This window comes from Lathamus discolor, chromosome 3 (genome assembly GCF_037157495.1).
Source record: "Lathamus discolor isolate bLatDis1 chromosome 3, bLatDis1.hap1, whole genome shotgun sequence".
In the NCBI taxonomy this organism is placed as follows: Eukaryota; Metazoa; Chordata; class Aves; order Psittaciformes; family Psittacidae; genus Lathamus; species Lathamus discolor.
This window is the reverse complement of record NC_088886.1, coordinates 92,034,736-92,054,772: the sequence shown is the minus strand read 5'-3', so window position 1 is coordinate 92,054,772 and position 20,037 is coordinate 92,034,736. Positions and strand designations below refer to the sequence as shown.

Sequence of the window (20,037 nt, the reverse complement as noted above, 5' to 3'; positions counted from 1 at the left end):
GGCAGCCGCTGGCAGGAAGGAAGTATCGCCAGGAGCCGGGGGTTTATGCGAGATCTCGGCTTTCCTGCTGGCTTTGCAGTTTCGCGTGTTGTTCTGCGAGCTGGTTTTTCTCCTTCAGTTCAAACACTTGGAGCGCGGTGACACGGCTGCACGATAGAAGGGAGGGACCTCTTGACACTGAAAAGATTTCTGTAGGAAATCAGATAACGGCCACACAGAGATTCCAGAAGTGAAATGCCTTCGAACGATAACGGCAAAGCTAATGCTCTGATAACACCAGCATTTCTTGTGAAGTTTCTGCTCTTTGAACTTTCTCTGGCAAGCAAGTTATGGAAAGACTAATAAAATTGCAGGAAGGGCTGGTATTTATTTATTTGGCACTGGTTGTTGGCATAGAAGATAGGTGGATGTGTAAGTCTGCAAAATGGAATTTTAAATTAAGCCCAGAAAACGGAAGTGCAGGATAAAAGTTTAAAATCTAGCTCTGAAGATGACCTCGGTTCATCACATCAGCCAATTCCATTTCCAAGGAGAATTTTGATTATGCGTTGAGGTATTAAGACTAATTAGTGGGAAAGACTGAATATAACTTGGAAATCGAAACTATAAAGCATTTGTTTAAAAAGCTGAGCATCACCAAGTAGTCTTATGCTCAGCTCACTATTGTGTACCATTCAGCTTGAAGGTAGTGGTTAGTACTACTTATAAATTTATATGGTGCTAGCTATAGCGTTTTACCTTAGAAATACCATTAATTTGCCCTGTTAGTGGTTCCATACAGCTCTGTATGTTTACAGTGGCAGAGGTAACATGATGTAACTTCACAGCTAGCTTAATGGTAATTTAACTCCACTTTTATAAAGTAGAACCACAGTGAAATAAAAGTCTTCAACATTAATTTTCAAACTAGTATGCCATATATGCTGTGAGATGCATGACCAGAATTTCAGATTGTTTTATAGCTCCTCTTCAATATCTATCTGTTGGTCTGTGCACTCACTCATTTTACCAACAATAAAAAACCACCTCCCCATGCCTTGGTATGAATTCTCCTTTTCCCAGTGAGTGGGAATTGCAACATAATTCAGCCCATCTCTGCTTTGTTTTCTAAATACCTAGGTAGTGATCATCCCTGCATCTCAAAGTATAAACCAGTCAAATTATAATCTCAGTCTTGTGATAAATGTAATGATAAAATGTACCTGAATTCCCAAGCTTTTCATAGCCAAATTACTTAATAATTGATGTTTTGAGAGATTGTATGCAAGGTTTTAATCCTTCTCAGTGGTTAATTCTAAGAAATAAAAAAAAGACCTACGCTGCCAAATCATATGCCTGACTTCTGCTAGTTTCAGTGGGCAGACAATTTTTGGTACCTTTAGAAATCTGAGTTCCTGTGCCTAGATCAGAATGTCTAATAATCTACAGTTCTTCTGACTCTGGTGATGCCAGAGAGGCTTATGGGACCTAATTCTGTACTAAGAACCACCTGGGTGATCCAGTAGGAGTCAATTTAGTAGAGTATGTTTTCCATTTAGTTGCAATAGTTCCTGGCAGTGAGTCTGCAGTGACTGGAAGAAAGTTTAATGTTTCTGAGGGTGGATGAGACCATAGCCCCATAGGTAATACTGAAACATGCTGCTGAAACATGATTCCCTTAAGCAGTGCCACTTGCTTGCCTTTATTTGCCGAGATCAAACTCAAGCCTCCTTATGCAAGCAGCAGCGTCACGGGCAATGCAATCAACATGATAACTGACAGCTGTTGCTCCATTGCCTGAGGACTTTGAAAACCATCTATTATTTAAAAGGAATCTTTAGGCCACTGTTAGTGAATTTCTCTACCAATGTACCATTCATGGATGTAAGGCCTGAAATTATATCTCTCCCTTACTAGAGCACAAAATTAAGACATAAAATAGCAATTCTCTAGAGGCTTGAATGATGCAGCTGTTCTGTTTTCTCTCAGCCTGCAGACATGGGTAGCTATTGTCCAGTAAAGACACTTTTTAAAGAAGTGACTGCTACGTTTTTTCCCCCATGTTTGTAACATTAACTGAATTTCATGTAGCATGTATAAGAAATATCCAGCACATACCTTGTTTTTGATCTCAAATGGACTTTTTCTGTGATCTCAGGATGTGTAAGTCCTAGTCCTGTTGAGCTAAAACATGTTTGGAACTTCTGGGACATGCTCAACTTCATATCATTTCTGAAGAAAGGGTGTCTTTTGATTCATGCTCTAGATTGGGACTTAGAAAATTAGAGGTTAAATATTTTTGCCGTGTTCCAGACAAGCTGCATAAATTTGAGAAAGTAATTTATACTCCTCTCTTCCTAAAAGCATGTAATTTGTAAAAGTGTGGGAAACCAGTATTTTCATAGCTGACAAAGCCATCTTTAGGAGGTGCTCAGAGACACCGGTGACAGACATCACAAGAAGATGGATTTGTAACTCAGGAAGCCTGTCTTTCATAGCACTAAATATCCTGGACATAATTGAATAAGACATTTTAAAGACAGTTGCTCAAATCTATGGAAATAGAAGGGTTAACTGCACCATTTGAGCCTTGACCATGTGGACCCAACTTTGTGTAAAGTTTTTTTTCAGTTCTAGAAGCAGTTGGAACGAAACCACTGAGTAAAAGTGGGACTAAATAAACAACAGATATGTATACATTTTTCTCTCCCCCTTTTTAATTTCCAGTGGTATTTTGGATGCTATATTTGTTGGGTTTTTTTAGTGCAAAGTTCTATTGAGTTTTAATTGTTTCAAGTTGGGATGTGAGAACAGCTTTCTGTTGCTGTGGAGAAGCTGTTCTAGATGCCAAGCTGGGTATGATCAGCCCTGATCTGAAATTAGAATATTGGTTCTTGTAGCACTTTGGGAGAACTATCTTACCTTATTTGTCCAGAAATTCTAGACCTTGGTGAAAGTTTCAGATGCCTTTAAAATACAAATGGACACAGGTGCTAATTCTTATTCAATGGCACTCCTGCTTCACATCAGCTTCTACTAGGTACTTGCTAAACCCATTGCTTTCACTTAAACCATTTGCTCTTTAGGACCTTTTAATATAGACACCTGGCATAATGCTGTTCTGGCAAGGGGGAGAAAAGGATGTTTGGGTTGTTATAAGAAGAGGTGCGTAACAGCACCCATGGCTATTTGGGAGCTGCAGCTACTATCATATACCTACAAAACCATGCCCTCACCAGCTGGGAGTATAATAGTTTGGATTGCTAGAAACACTGAGGTGTGCAAGCCAAATGTTCTGTCACCATGATAAGAAGGCTCAGGCTACAGGAATGTTGTGCTTGTAAGTTACTGTACAGTGTTGCTGAACACAGTACATGGTGGACAAAGCAGTTCTCAGAGGAAGAAGGAAGAAAAGAATACAATACAGATTAAAGTGACCCCAGAGCCATTTGAGTTGGCATTACTTGGCAATCTTATGAAATTTGAAGAAATTATATGGCAGTTTCTACTACTATTAAAGTCAAAGCTGTCCTCCTCATTTTGCTGAGAAGCCAGAATTTATGCTAGTGAAGAATACTTGTCTGGGCTGACTTGTTTCCCCCTCTAGCTTCATCTTATTTCTTTCTTAGCTAAAGGTAATTCAAGATTCACACAGCTCTTTTCTGAGAATCATTATAATGTGACAAAACAAAATGCTGAGTTTGTTTTATCATACCAAACAAACCACTTCCAAGATCTCGGTGACGCTAAAATATTAGAGCAAAATGAAACGGAGTGCAAAGAGACATAAGGGAAATACGCATGAAAAGTCAACAGAAAAGAAGCTTGAAAAAATTTATTTAAGGCTATCATTTAATATCCTTAAAGCTTAGCCTTTTTATAACAAAGGTTTTAAGAGGGATATTCACTTCTCAGGCATTTGTAACTGCCAGCCCCTTACAAATAACACATACAGTTTATGATTGAATCCTTTGTGTGTAGAAGTCCACTTTTTAGAAAAATAATTTTATCATTAAATATAAATGGAGTTACTTCAGTCCTAATAAATGGAAAATATAAAGATATGGAACTTTCATTTAAAGTTGTTAAGATACTCATCCCTTAGACAGTAGGTTTTCCATATATAAACCTTTGGCAACACTAAACTATAGTACAATTATTTCCTGGCATGCAAGGTGACATAGTTTTGTTACACCAAATGCAAATGACAGTATACAGATTTCAGAATCTCTTAATAACTGGCAGTTGATGCAATGAAGATCTTCATTTATCCCATTTTTATTCTGCATTTTTACTGGTATTCTCCCAAAAGGTCCCTGGAAAAAAAGCAGCAGCAATTAGGACATATTATAAACCACCAAAGATTTATGAAATATGTGTGGAACATATTTTTTCTGTTTAAGAGTTAGCAGATGTTAGCTGCACAGACCCCTCAATGCCTCTCTGTAATAACAGACTGAAAAAAAATTCCTAAAGGAAAAGCTTTTGGATAGTTTCTAATATATTTTTTTTGTAGTTTATTTCAGTGCTGATCTATAAGCACACACAAACAAGTATAAAAATATTAATAAGATGTGTATTTTAACTATAGTTTCTAAATGGGTTTTTTTGATACAGTATTGGTTATTTCAGATTTCCAAGATCAACTAACTGTTTTGGGTGCTTCAGTAGTAGTCCAAATATGAAAAGTAATTAATTTTTACAGAATGGATATCCAATATTTTAAAAGATCTGGGCACTCATATGTGCCTTAAGTTGGCATTACATTATATTTGAAATGCTTTGTTAATGTTAACAAATAATTCTTAAATATTAAACTGTTCACAGACCTCACATAGAAAATGTTGCTTTGGTAAGAGCATTTGCCTATACACAGGCACACTAAAGCAGGTTTCTTAATTAGTTATCTATCAGGAGCTCAGATTACAGTACCCCATTGACGATCCACAATTTAAGCCAAAGTTTTATATCAGAGTCGTTAAAAAATAATCAATTTGGTGTAATTTTACCCATAAATATTCCTTGATTTCATAATACCCATGCAAAGGATAGTTTTGTTTTTCAGTAATTTAATATGACCTTACTTCTGGTAACATTCAGTGGCAAACCTCCCCTCAAGTTACACAGGAAATTATTATAATGGAAATGGAAAATGCAAATTATATTTGGAATGAGTTCTGTGTCTTATCCTTGTTAAGCACTGTCTGTAATAAAGTTTGTAACACAGCTAGATATGTCAATAGTTTAGAGAAAAATTAGCAGTACTTTATGTGTGACAAATACATTTAAACTCACAATATATTATGAATAACAATCAAAATTTAGGCACCTTTGGGTAACTTTTGTATTAATCAGCCATTTTAGGAATTCTTTAGCAGCCATGTCATCAAGGACTTTGTTGATATCACTTGTGAAAGTGCCGTCTGCATGTCTTCGGCCCATTTCTTCAGCCACAAGAGCTTTTTCTGGGAAACTACAAAGGGAAGAAATTAGCAAACAATTTGCATATTGAAATAAAGAAACTGTTTAAAAGGACCTTATGACAGGATTCTAATACACTGCTCATTTCCACTGATTTTAAGGAGTTACGGGTTGAGCCTGATGTTATGGCTCAGTGCAGATAGAACGATGTATATTAGAACATCTTTTGAGGCATTATTTTCATAATAGAATAAAGCATGGAGGTCTCCCTTTACCATATGAAGACTTCAGGTGAGTCTAAATTCCTCTCTTGCAAAGCCATACATGCAAAAATGTATGTCTGAAATGCATATGCAAAAACGTATGCGTCTGAAATGCCTATGCCAAGCAGAGTAAGCATCAATAAAATTCACAGTATATTTACTAAGAATCATTATTTAAGAAATATCACTACTAAAGCATTATAGTCATCTTTTCAGACTTTTTTTCCATTTTTTTTCTGTTTTAATTGTGCTCTAGTCCTAGTTATATACTTAAAATTATACTGCATAAGTGTTAAGATATTAAGAACAGCAACTTTTTTGGGGGGTTAAAATAACCCAGTTACAACACCCGTATAAAATCTATATGCTGTACAAAAGCATTTTATATTTGGAGTCAGATCCTTATTCTCGCCCTATCCTTTTTTGACCACTGGAAAACCATTATGCCAAGAACCTGATTTAGAAACTTTCCTCTCTTGTTTCATCCCATTAAATATACAAATATTTTAATGGGTTCCATTAAGGTGTGCTGATGCTGAAGCACACTGTGCTCTGGAACCAATGACAGGCAGACTGGTTCTTTTCATGCAATGATTTCAGGGAAGGCTGTATACAAGTTTGACCACAAATAATACTAAGTATTGGAAAGCAGAAGGATGATCTACATTTAATTGTCTGTCTAGGTTTCTGAGTGCAGTTCATCACAGCTAGGTTGTATTTCTGTCTCACGGATACTGAAATACCCTATTTCTGCTTATGAAAATAAAACATGACAGAAAAAGAACTGCAAATCTCAACATCACTATGAAGTGGCACCAGCCTTTCCATTCTCTCTATATATAGCTGACAGCTGACCTCATTTATTTAACTCTGTGTTTTCAGGAAATCATCATTATTTACAAAAGTTACTTCTACCTATTTAGTTTTCCTTGACTACAACACACAGTCTTGTCTTACAGGTTGTATTTTATTGTTATTATTATTATTTTTATATAATGCAAGAGACTTACATAGTACTTTACAGCTGGTAGAATATATAATCAAAGGATGAACTGAAATCCTTGCCCCGAAGAGCTTACAGTCTAAAGGCACAAATAAGTATGGACCAGGTAAAAAGTGGGGAGTGTCATGTGCATGGTGTAGCTCCAAAAATGGAGAGCTGGAGACAGATGAGATTGAAGACCATGACATTTTAAGTGTAAGACTATCATGAAAAAAGGTGTAAAGCCATGAGTACATGAAGTGAATAGGCTTGAGCAATCTGCAGTGAGTATGTGAAGAATAAGATATTAATGAAAGAAACCAGAGACACGGGTAGGTCAAAACTGTGGAGCACTGCACCCAGGAAGCTCTGAACTATAGCAGAAGAAGTAGAGGTGTCTTAAAAAAGAAAATAATTCATAGTTGTAGGAAGTTTCAGTTATTTTTGCAGCAGCAACTTGGGGAGACTGTGTGGCATGGGGAGAGGAAAAAAGTCATCAGTTACTGCTGGGAATGTAGCTGATGACATTGTAAAAATTTCATCATGGAAATACTACAGGGGAAAAGATGGACTGTGAAAGGGAAAAGAAGAGAAAGTAATTTAAGCTGATGCTGACTTGAATCAACTCAGTGATAGATGAAAACTCTAAGCAACGTTATGTGAAGGGGCAAAGGTGGTAGGTAGAGGAAGTTAGAGGTTTAGTTTTAGATATGTTGACCTTCAATATAACTTCCTTTTAGACTGTAACAGCATAATGAACAGGTTGTTTTAATCCGTATTGAAACTTAATAATGTAAAGTGGTAGCCTAACACCCACAGAATATCTTCTTTTACAAAAGAAGAACATGCAAGTACAGCAAGAATGATCAAAAATACATCAAGGTTTCATCAGACTTGATTTCTGACCCCCTAAGCAAAGCAAAATTTAGTAATAGGAATGGATTCTTACTCTCTTCTTCCTCGTCCATTCACTAACCAAGCAATGAACTCTTTGGCAGCTTGACCTTCCAAATAAGAGGTGATATCACTGGTATAGGTGCCTTCAGCATGTCTCTCATATTCAGCATGACGCTTGGAGATTGCATTGCTGAAAGAAGAGCAATACTGTAGGAGCAGGCTGCATAAGGACTTAGTTTTTCTTTTAACCTTTATTGATTTATATTTCTCACCCACCAGACTAGTATTTCTTATTAGTGAGAGGGTTTTTTTTTTTTTCTTCTCAAATTACTTATTATTTTTACTTGGTAATATTACAGTTCTGAGAGCATTGCTTGTGCTGTGCAATAGTTTTGTGCAGAGATGCCTGAACTAGTTCTGAACAAATCAAATCAGGTACTGAAAGCAATTATAGCTGCATTGTAATGATCATCTGCTAGATTAATTAGCTATGATCAACAATCTGTATTGTATTATACAGACATACTTTTTGTTATCTGTGTTAACCTAAAAATTTTCATTAAGCCACTCCTACCTTATCTTCATTATTTCTTAGCCAGTCTGTTGAGACATAATTCCTATTGAACTTACATTTTGAATGTTTTGTGAACACCCTTTTAATCATCAATCCGGCCAAGTGGTAATCTTGGAATAATGTCAAGCCTGATCACCTTCAGCATAATAGAGAAAGACAATTGGTTTTGCCTTTCCTACACCACATTGTGCTTCTTTCTCTGGCATAGCACAAATTATGTCACACTGGCCCTTAGGAGAACAAGCTCAACTTAGAAGTAGATATATAATGGAATATTTTCCACAAGTACGTTCCCTAACATTTCAATTTCAGAATTTGCTAATTTCTATCCAATTTTCAGGGCCTCTAGATCTTTCTATTATTTTTCTTCTTGGGATTTCACCATTCCTCCTAATTTAGTACCATCTGCACTTTTTATCAGCATGTTAACTAGAGTTGTTTGGAGCATTTTAAATGAAACATTAATTTTGTTGAGATATGCTGTTCAATTGAAGCTGAAACATTATTACAGATTTGTTACTGATACTGACAGTGTTGTGAACGGAATTATCTTTGTGATCCAGACTATGGTCTTTGGAATTTCTGACAAAAGGAAGAATTAATACAGGCGTTTCAATCTGGTTAGCAAAACCGTGAGGTTTCTGTCTTACTTGTTTCAGATTTCCAGTTCCCACAACCTTCTCCCGAAAACATTGTCAAGAAACAAAATTCTGGCCTCCAGCAGGTCCTACGTTCTCCTTTCATGTAATAAGCAGTTTACATAACATGGGACTGAATGCTTAGGGCTGAGCATGTTTTATCAGCGCCAGCAAATTGGTACCTGGCCATTTTCCTTTCAGTAATTTTCTCACCTGTTTCCTTTTCCTCAACAGACTTTGGGGGGGGGGGGGGGGGGCTTTTTTTTTTTTTTTTTTTTTTTTTTCTTCCTTCCACCTTTCCTGTACCAAGTTTTTCTCTTTAGGTTATTCTCAAATCACTTTTATTACTTGAAATGTCCTTTTCTGAAATCTGTTCTCATTGTGTTGTATTCCTCGAAGCCACTGCAAGTAACTATAGAACACAGGTACAGGAATAAATAACAAATAGACATTTCCTCTTTCTTTTTAAAAAGCAGGTGTCAGATGCTATCTTTTGATAGGTATTTCTTAGATTGTGGTAACATTGTTAATAATACTAGTTGTTTTCTTTCTTGTTTAACAGAAAATTATCTCAGAATCTATTTCAGTAACAAGTTGTGGCAACTAGAATACCTTGAGAGTTGGTCCAGGAATTTGTCATTTTCTTTGGCCTCCTGGCCTTGTTGCCTGTAGTGGAATTCCACAATCATTAGATCATTATTACCAATACATTGCAGAGCATGCATAAGCTGATGAGATTTTATTGGTTATCATTTAAATATTATGATAAATTACCATGACTGATAGAGGAATATTATAAATAATTTCAGGCTTATGAATTTAAATTAGTACAGTATCTAGAAATTGTTACTTTATACTTTAAAGACTCCCTCAGAGATTTAAAAGCATTAATGTCATAGATTTGTTAATTCTTTGGGCAGATCTCTAGAACAGAGGGCATAGACTTACATGTTTTTACATTATTTTGTTTGGTAGCTTGTGTTTAATCAAAGAGTATTTTAAAAACATACTAACTCATGCCTTAACAGTATACTTGTGGCAAAGTATCCAGTGGTCAACTTAAACCTAAACCTTAGTTTCCTTTTCACAGCGAAACTCCAGGATTAGGGAATCCATAGATAGGAAAGTTTTATTAAGGCCTAATGGCCCAGACCTTTGCATGATATTTACATATCTTATTCCTATTAAACTTAATTCACTGAAACAGTCTGTCCCAAATAGGCTGAGATAGTCTTTTTAGATGGTGTATCAGGTAAAATTCACTCAGCTTATCCAAGTCCTTTTGATGATTTTGCACATATTCCCTATTTCTAATACTATGTTAAAATTATATATAAATTTTCCTTAAGTACTATTTGAGGATTATATGTGGTATGTGATGGGAAGTTAAAATCAAGAAATTGAATTCAGCTAGATTTTTAGCTGTGTCTGTATATGGACTTCTATAGCAATGTGACCAAAATGCTTACCCATTTCTTTTAGTGCTCATTAACCATTGCACAAAGTCCTGAGCTCGTCTAGTGTCCAAGTACTTGCTGTAATCACTGGTGAATGTGCCTTGTGAGTGACGTTTCACTTCATTCGGCTGTCTAGATTCATCTAATGGTTCAGACTGGGAAGCTTTGAGTGATCTGTGAAAAGTTTAGTAATTGTTAGTTGGCAATGGTTATAGTACATTCTACAGGTGTGTTGACTTCTCTTAAGAATTCTATTTTAAACTTTCACAAACTGAAAGCAAGTTACATACTGATCACTAGCTGACTAGCAAAATGAATTAAGATAGCAGATTTGATACTGCACAACGAAAAGATCGCCTTGGATAACTAAGGCAGCTATTGTTTGTAATACCAAAACTTCTGTGAAATGCTTTGCAATATTAAAACCTGGTCGTTTAAGTATTGTGTAATAGTATAAAAAAATATCTTTAGGTCATAGTATATTTTACTTAAAACTATAAGAAAACAAAGTTCAGGCCAAGTGTTTCTAGGAGTTTGATGTAAAGAATTTACCTTGATTTCTCCTCTGTATCCTGAAGAGGATTTTGCCAGCTGCCTTGAACTATCATTAAAAGAAGCCCAGCAACAAAATAAATGCTTTTCATTTTCATTGCCTGTCAAAACAGAAATAAGGCAACAAAGGAAAACATAATCATCTTTACATCTGTCTGAATAAATTACATTGAAAAGAGACATCTTTAATGCTGGTCTAAACTTACAGATATTTGAGACCCTGTGAGGATGGGGCCTATGCCCAGCGGATGGAGACTGCATTGCCTTGGGTAGGCATTCAAAAGATAGTCTCTGTTCTAGTCTGTATTCTAGACTGCAAGGTGAGCTTAGAGCAATTGTATCCTCACTTTTGCAATATGAGGATAAAGATCTGTATCTCCTTTGTTCTGCTGATTGCAAACATTAAATCTCTTTCAATATTATTGGGTTTTTTTTTTCAAAACTAGGGTATTTGCATTAGTTTTATTTTTTTCCAGCCCATTCACTAGAGAAAAAACAAAGCAAGTCTTTGTCAAGAATACTGTCACATTAGCTGCTCTGCATTCTTCTGGCCCTCCACTCTCCTTTTAAAAGTTTGTTTTGAAATAACAAAAATTGCAGTAGTAGGCCTCTAAACTTAATAATGACTTATTGATAAGTTTGATTTCTTATTAAAAAACAAACTACCAAGCCATGCACTGGCTTGTGTTCAATTAATTACATGCTATGTCAAGTTTTGCTTGCACTATTGACATAATACTTTTATGTCAGCCTAAGGGCTTCCATTATGGGGCTACATAGGATATAAAAGATATGGGGTGTATACTTCGTATTATTGGTCATAAATCATACCAGAAAATATTGTATCCCAGATGCAATTCTTACTGTTTCAAGTCATTCTGTTGGCTTCAACCATGTAAGAAAAATGGCTACATTATTATATGTGTTTTCAACATGTGCACTGTAATAACTTGACTAGTTTCACTGACTTTAATGTGAGATTATTCATAGTAAACTAGTGTATTACAGTCTGTACAAATGCTTTGGTGATCCACAGCCAAGCTGTTACCCCTTACTTGCATTAGTGATTCGTTTATTCGTTCAAGTAGTATGGTTATAGATTTTAGTGAATAGTCACCAATAAGGCATTGTCTAATCCCCTAATTATGTATCCTACCATTTTCATTATTTAATGTAGTATTATTAGTCTGTTGGCACATGATTCCCTATAGGAAAAACTGTTGAAAAAAGAAATGCTATTCATTTTAGGGTCAAGAAACGCTGTGAAAAAGGGATTGTGAGCAGCTAATGACTGATAGACTCAAAAATGCTTTAAATAAACAGGAAATGAGAGGAAATCTACTTACAAAATCCACTGGTATAGGTTGTTAATTCTTAATTATTTTGGATCACTTAAATTTATGGAATGAATGTACAGAAAAGTGAATTTAAAATTTGGGTAGGTACTTTTGACCTTGACAAAGAGGTTGAATATGCCATTCATTCAATGGCAAATGTACATTCATTGAGTGATGAATAGTAAATATTCATTCTAACTGTAAAAGCAGTATGGATCACAATATTAATCAGCTGTAAAGCAACAGAAGTTGCAGTGAATTCACATCCGCAAAATGTCACTAGAAATAATTTCATCATGTACTTGGCCTGATACTTGTGTATTTGAAAGAGCCCTTCTGCCATCCATGACACTTTCCTATGGAATTTTATAGTACAGTCTGAAAAACAAAGGGAGATAGAAAACATGAGTGCATTGAAGCAAAGCGGTAGATGGCAAAGTAAGACCCAATCAAAAAGCACCCTCCCCCTAAATGTAATCTCTGCTGAACCCCTCCAGCTCCACTGGAGGAGTTATTGATTGAAATTCAATGATGTATAAAATAAGGCAGTCTGAGTAAAAACATACCTGTTCTCTATTTTAACTTGTCACAATAGGCTGAATTTAAATACCCTGTGGCCTGGAGGAAGCTATAAGAAAGTTATGAAGGAATGATGTGTAGGGAAGGTGCAGATTACTTCAGATTACTTTGTCTTTAACTTTAGAGTTGACTGCACTGAGCAGTGAAAGTGTGTGTGTGTGTGTGTGTGTGGGGGGGGGGTAGGATAGAGGTGGCCATAGATGAACATCACTGGAAAAATAAACTTCTGCATCAAAAACCTTACTGCCCCAGTAGTCTGCCCAGCTTCAGAGCAGGTTCTCAAGAAATCTGTTTCTTCTCTCTATTCTAAAATAACTTACAGTTGGAGCTGCGAAGCTTGACTGTTGGCAGATATTTTCCCAATGGTTAGGAAGAATGCATTGCTTCTGGTACTCTGGTAGGCCTAACATTTAAAGGAATCTTAATGCATAATATATATGTTTTACTAGAATAACTCAGTGGCAGTATCAAAATACTTAAAGCAATCAAAATATTAATCAAATCTTAAAACAAGGAAAATAAATCAATGAATGTAATTTTTTTTTTCATTTGTTTATTGTACTAGTAAGCAATGGAATGAATTTCCTTCTCTCCACCAGCAGCCACTGCCAGTGTTGCTCATTTTTTCATCAGTGTGTATGGAGACTCTTTTCTGCCTTCTGTAATGTCTTGATATATGAAATTTTATTCCTACACTTGCATATATCTTGCTGCAGTACCAAAAAATACTGTAGTGGCCATTTAGTTAGTCCTATTATATCCCTAACTGTAGTATCGAACACTGTTTCATCTGGAGCTGTAATTTGGTGGTGCAACACTGACATCCAATGTCTGTCCCAAAGAATGCATAATTTCACGTTTCATAGGCTTCCAACAATGGAACAAAAGCTCTCTCTGTTCTTTGGGTGATGACACTGCTGTGATTATAAAAATGGTTTGATTGTAATGTAGTGACCCCCATGCTAGCTGATATGTCTGCCAGTGAATTAATTCAGACACCAAATAAGGTTTGGTTATTGCACCATAAATAAGTGCATTTGCCCTGATTAACAGTATGTTAGCAGTTTGGTATAATTTACTTAACCTAAAACACTAAATAAAACCAGTTTACAGCTGCCTGTAACTTTGTTAAACCATGATACAGATTAGACATAAACCTAAGTCACTGAGGGGAAATGAAAGGAAAAGTCTAGTCATTAATCCAGCCTCCTTATAGTAATACCAGATACCAAAGCTATTATTTTGTAAGAAATTTATAATAAACCAAATTCAAAGCCCACTCTGATCAGTAAACAGATCTTTAGTGATTTCAATATACCATTATGCCTCAGGCCCATACAGCTTTCAGGTGTGAACAATCCCACTGGCTACTTTATGATTTAAAAATATGTTTAAAATTAAGTGCATGTTCAGCTTCTTTGTAAATTTTTCAAAACCAAAATCTGGGGAGATTACTAAAAAGAAAGTTGTATAAATACTTTTTTTTTTAAAGTAATACAGTTTCAAGAAAGAGAATCCTTATTAATAAAATAAGCATTTTCAAAAGGTATTAAACTTCTGTTAAATATGTTATTTTAAAAATTAAGAATCCGTTTATTTTCTTCAGTGTTTAGTACTTGCTATTGGTAACCCAAACCAGTAACAGCATTTTATTGACAAGTTAAAGAAGCTACAGTATTTAAAGAAGAAATTGTTATTTTATTCTGAGGAACACAAACATGCTTTGTAGAGAAAAAGACGATCAGCAAAATAATATTTGTTTAGTTTATTTTAGCTAATCAGTCACTTCCTGATCACAAGAAAGATTTTATTTGCTTTACATTATTTAGGTCACCAGTAGATACTGCTAATAAAATAAATTCCTATCAACATGAAACTGTCTGCAAATAGCAATGATTTCTAATTATAAAGAAATCACTTTTTTCAGCTAGATGTATTTTACATCTAATTTACTTAAGCATGCTATAATGCCTCATGGAAGCTTCTATAAAATATAATGGTTCTAGTCTAAGGAGTTCCATAGTAAGATGGAAGACTTAATTAAACTTTGTAAAGTAATCACAGCAACTACTGAAAGGCTTTAATTTTTACTTTTGTGTTATAAAATTTTCCTTTCAGATTTTGCAGTGATATGAAAATAATAGTTGCTTTGAGACAAACTAATCTAAAAGCAGGGCAGTGGAGTGGCATTCTGTAGGGTGATAGAGTGACAATCTATCTTGGACAGTTTTAAATCGGTGACTATAAAAACCCACTTAATTTGTTTGCATTTTGACAATTTAGTCCCTGTTGATTCATATTTAGGCAGTATATATAAGGAGTGAATATTTTTAAACTCACATTCATTAAACATTTCTAGAGAAGATGCTAAAGGAGATAAAAATACAAAACTCAATAATTTATATATCTCACATTTAAAATCTTACTACAATGCATGTCTTTCATGTTCTTACGGTTAATCTTCCTTTCTTCAATTGCTTCAGCAACCCAAACAGTAGATTTCTCTTTTTTTAGATCAGTCTCTGTTGAACTAATTCAATACATTAAAAGATTTAAATGATGATGTCATTAACTCCAAACATCAATGAGGATAACCACAGAAGAAAACACCAGTTTGCTGAAAGATCCTGCACCTCTCTTGCAAACTTTGGGCAATACAATTCAGATAATGCACTTAGCCTGCTCAAACAGATTGTACTGGTAGTTCATATCAATCTTACCTTTTTGTACTTTGAAGTTATATGTAGCAGTTGCAGAAAGAGCTGCTACTCTCTCTTCTGGAACTATGGCAAGCCTTGAGGATCCCGAGATCTGCCTAGCTGCCTCTTTTGCACAGACTTATATATATACTGTTCAGCTCTAGTAAGCATTATGAGAGTGCATCATTGCTGACAGTTTCCTTATTCAACTTAAAAAAAAAAAAAGTCATCATATTTGCTATTCATTTTGTTTGATAATTTTACAAGCAATTTCACACATTCATTCTGCTTACTTTATGACATCAGTGCTAACATGGATTGCAAAAGGAGTGAGGTAGCTATGTCCAAAGAAATAAATATCAAACAGAAGGGCATTAGGATGACAAACAGTAGGCTTAAGGTGCCTGGAATTAAGGCAGCAATTTCTCCAAATTCTGATTTGACATATTTAACATTTAGAATCCCAGTCCTGTTGATATCAATAGCATCAACTTTCAAATCAATTTTAAATCAAGGTTTATAAATTTAACGCACAGTTAACAATAACCAACATAACTCCCCCAAAGCCCTTGAATGATTCTTCAAGTAATCTTATGCAAATATAACAAGCATGAAGAGATGTGAAGTACCGCAGTGATGGCTACCCACTATGCAATGCCTGGCACAGGTCAAATCTAACAAAAATCTGATTACCCTTAGATGTAAAATTCCAACTTTGCAAATTCTACTGTATAAAAATTCATGTCCACTTGAGATGCCAAACATTCATTATAAATTGAGTTTCATACTACAGATTTATGCGAGACAAGCCTTTTGCTCTAGTCTCCATTCCCTACAAGGACAAAAATATCTAAAAACCAAAACAGATTTGAGCTTTGTGGCTGTGTATGTTCTATGCAACTATTGTCAGGGTCCTAAACCATTCAGTCATAGGGGCAATTTCATAGCTGTGGTGGGGCAGCAGTTTAGTCATGTGGTGACAACAGGGAGGAGGGATTGACACAATGCTTATCAATGGTCCTGGCAGATGAAAAAATCTGCCAGTCAGAAATATGGGTCTTTTATCCTGTCTATGAAGCAACAAGTGAGATACCCCCCTTTGAGAAATTCTTGGAGAGGTTTTCCTTTACAGACTTTTTCATACATTTAAAATGCAAAAGGGCACAAACCCTGAAATATTATTACTACATATGTAAGGTACTAGGCAGTCCAGGAGACAGATAAAATATGAAGAACTGCATCTTCAGTCCTGCTCAGTAGAGGAAAGGTTCTGGAATCACAGTGAACATCTCTCTGAACGTTAATGACAGCCTGTGCTCCGGTCTGGTGTGGCCTATAGTCTAAGCTGTGGCAAAACGCATGCATATTATAACAAGCCCTTTTATTTCCCCTAACACTGCTCCATGAAGCCAGCGAGGGAATTTTCTGCTGGCTTACCACAGCCTGATTGGCATAGCCCATATGATGCAATTGAGGCAGCTTGTACATGTAATAATCCTAGTAGTAGACTGGCAAACAAAATTTATTGGACCCTTCTTATAGGTCTATCCTAAATTCCTCTCTGTAATAATACAATATTTGTTTAGGGAAACACTGTCTGACTACACAGTCCAAAAAATAATTTTTAAATATTTTTTTCTTGTGTAAGTGTAATAAATTTTTTTTCTGCTCTTGAATCCATCTACTGAGATTCATGGTGCATTTTTGTCATTTCTATCTATAATGCAAGTGTCTACTAATACTGCTGCTGAAAACTTAAGAGCACAGCTTCTGTTCCTCTCAACATTGCCTTCTGTTTGTACCTTCAGTCACTTCTGAGAGCCTTCTTTTGCCTTTCTATTACTTTTCTTTTTAATTACTGCTTCTTTTCCACATGGTCTGATTCCTATGTCCTCTTTCTTCCTGCTCTTAATTGTATTTTTCACATCTGTTCAAAGTAATGGATTCCCAGTCATTGACTGGCATAGGCTAAACAACCTTCTGTAAGTATTTATCAAACTTGGCTTTTCAGATTTTTTTCTCTGAAACGACCAGAATTATCATTTCCATATACTAACCTTCTCTAGGCAGACAACTGTGTAACTTGTAAGAAATGGTGCCAAAGGAGGCAAAGTAAGCCTGGAAACAACCTCATACCCAAAATCCACTCGTTTTCATGGGATGCCTATTTCACTGAGATACTTTGTAGTTTTTTGCCTCAGAATTACTTTTTAGTCTACTTTCTATTTAAATTTTATGAGCATTATATAGGGGATGCAAAATCAAGGTTTAAATATAAGTGCAGCACCAAGTATTTGAAGGCACTGTCTCCGTGAAGTTGGTGAGCTTGGCGGCTCTGCGGGAGAAGGCAGGCTGCCCAGCCCTGCAGTACCTCGACGGAACAGCAGATGGTGATCAAAGGGCCGTGTAGACCTTGTTTTAGACCAGGGTGACTCATAGACACTTGTTGAAATGGATTGCTGCAATTATCTCTCTGCTTGTTGAGTTAAAGATACGTAGCTTTGAAACAGGCAACACAGGCTGTAAGACAGTATCATCCCCTCCAGAAAAAGGCAGTTCTTTCTGTTTATCTCTGTTTTATATTCTTGATTTCAGAAAAAAAGTATATGAGACATAGCAGCTCAGTGCACCTGTTAAACAGGCTGTACTATCTAGCAGGTCATCTAGAATCTAGGAGACTGATTACTTGTTTTGCAAGTGATACACAGACAGTAAAAAGTACATGAAAAAACTGAACTGCCATCAAGAACAATGCAACCTTCAGTTGCCACAACTGAATATATAGCAATACATTCAAGAGCACAGCAAGCAAAAGCTACCAAAAAGAAGCAGCAAATAGTAACTAGTGTATGAAATATGAATACATACTATTTTTTCTTTTCAGACTGTAAAATAAAATAGGTAGATGGCACCTTTTGACAAAATTTAAAGGCAACCTCACTCTCCTCTGTATTGTAATTCACATATGAGACAGTACTTAAACTGAGTCAGATTAGAGACAGAACCTGAAAGTTGACCTGCCTTCAGGAAAGTATCATCGTAATCTTTTTCATGATTCACTTGGAGTCATTAAAAGATCTTTATCTTGAGTTCACTGTATTTGGAGTTGATCAAAGTTTCCTCACCATGGTCTCAGTACCAGGTAATGGCTGCTATTAAGGACAGTGTACTGCACTCACTGGACAAAAAAATCTGTGGGAAAAGTTACAGAAGAGGTACAATAAGGGGCAGAATTCTTACCAGTTGCACACTGAACCTGATGCTCTAGCAGTAACAGTACCAGTTGGCATGGATTTTCAGAAAAATAGGACCAATGTGTTAGTAATAACTGGCTAGCGGCTCTGACTATCATCATTTTCTGGGCTGTTTCTCTCAACTCTTTTACTGTTGGTACAAGAAAAAAATAACTTTAAAAATTTAAATTGTCAAGATTTGAACAGTTTAATGAATTAGGAAGTTGCTGACTTTTGAAAAAGTAAAAAAATTCCCAGCAAATGCTTTCAAAAAAGTAACCACATTTTTCTGTGTATTTCTTCATATTTGTTGTTATTATTATAGTATTATGTTATTATAAATTGCATATCTAAAGAACATGTGAAGAAGGAGGATGTATCTTGGGGTATGACTACAGGCCCACACCCTTTTCTTTATTACATTGCACAGAAAGCATTCTCTCCCTTACCCTGTCAACCAGGGTTAAGCTCAGGGGCTGTGCAGCCCGTTTTATTTTCCTATCCTTGTTACATGATAATCAAGAGAGTCTTGCATTCTCCTTCTGAGAACATATATAAGAAGAACATATGTGTAAGCACATACATATATAAAACATGCATAATGTTAGATACATACATGTGTGCATATACATTACACACACAAATGTGTGCATATGTATGTATACAACTCCATGGCTACACTTTGGAGAGCAAGAATGGCTTTCTGAAATGGAGGATTAGGTCTGGTCTCTAAGTCTTATGACAGCATGCAGCTCCATGCTTACTGCCATGGATTCAGATGGGTTTGTACCTCAGGAAAGACAGCTATTGTAACTGTGCTGTAGCCCACACTGTCTCCTCACTAAATTGGAATTGCTCCATTTGAAGTCAATGGAGCTGCATCAATTTGCGCAAGCAGAAGAGCTGGCTAAGTCTGTACTAGTTACTTACATTCTGAGAAGACAATGTTCATAATTGAAAGTAATACCAAATGCTCTAGCAAATAGTACGAATTATTCAGATTAAATATAGAGCCTTCAAATGACTCTATAAAATGTTCTAAACAGCTGTGCCTTGTAATTGGAACTGACTGGCAAACTGCAAAGTATTGAATGTAGTCTGAATTTGACTTGATATCTGAGTAAAATGAGTATAACATTAAACATATTCTTGGGCTTGGCTGGGCTTATACTTGCTTTTCTACTAATGCTGTTTTTAGGCCTTTTCTTCTTTGCAGCTGCAGTAATCCTGAGTGAAGCAAAACATGTAGCTCCACGTTTGAGGTATGAGGATTGCATGTTCACTGATATACACCACTTGCACAGCATGACTGAAGTAAATGATGAAAATAAGTGTTTGGGAATGAATGGTTTGGAGTTGAACCTAGGTTTTCTACTATTTATGTACACTTCGGTTCCTGGAATAAAGCAGTTTTTGCCTTGCAGTT

General features: G+C 35.8%; 1 protein-coding gene across 5 annotated transcripts; it reads right to left on the bottom strand.

Moving 5' to 3' along the window:
* Positions 1–3,783: 3,783 nt before the first annotated feature.
* GCG (glucagon) lies at positions 3,784–15,563 on the bottom strand. Of its 5 annotated transcripts, none has more exons than XM_065670567.1 (7): positions 15,400–15,563; positions 10,764–12,478; positions 10,224–10,385; positions 9,367–9,420; positions 7,595–7,732; positions 5,309–5,452; positions 3,784–4,295 (listed from the first exon to the last, which is right to left on the bottom strand). In XM_065670567.1, exons 2-7 carry the CDS (start codon positions 10,859–10,861, stop codon positions 4,271–4,273), a joined length of 621 nt encoding a protein of 206 aa, XP_065526639.1. In that variant the 5' UTR covers positions 10,862–12,478; positions 15,400–15,563; the 3' UTR covers positions 3,784–4,270. The 5 variants fall into 5 exon arrangements, with proteins under 5 accessions (XP_065526639.1, XP_065526638.1, XP_065526642.1 ...); XM_065670566.1 differs by lacking the exon at positions 15,400–15,563 and adding an exon at positions 15,092–15,342; XM_065670570.1 differs by lacking the exon at positions 15,400–15,563 and having other exon boundaries at positions 10,764–10,864; positions 10,970–14,110.
* Positions 15,564–20,037: the final 4,474 nt, after the last annotated feature.

Coding starts and splice junctions, on each gene's coding strand:
- GCG (XM_065670567.1), bottom strand. CDS start 10,861: ATGAAAATGAAAAGCATTTATTTTGTTGCTGGGCTTCTTTTAATGATA. Junction 5,453..7,594: donor AATGGACGAGGAAGAAGAGA/GTAAGAATCCAT, acceptor TTCCCTTTGTAG/TTTCCCAGAAAAAGCTCTTG. Junction 4,296..5,308: donor AATACAAAAGTTACCCAAAG/GTGCCTAAATTT, acceptor CTTTTTTTCCAG/GGACCTTTTGGGAGAATACC.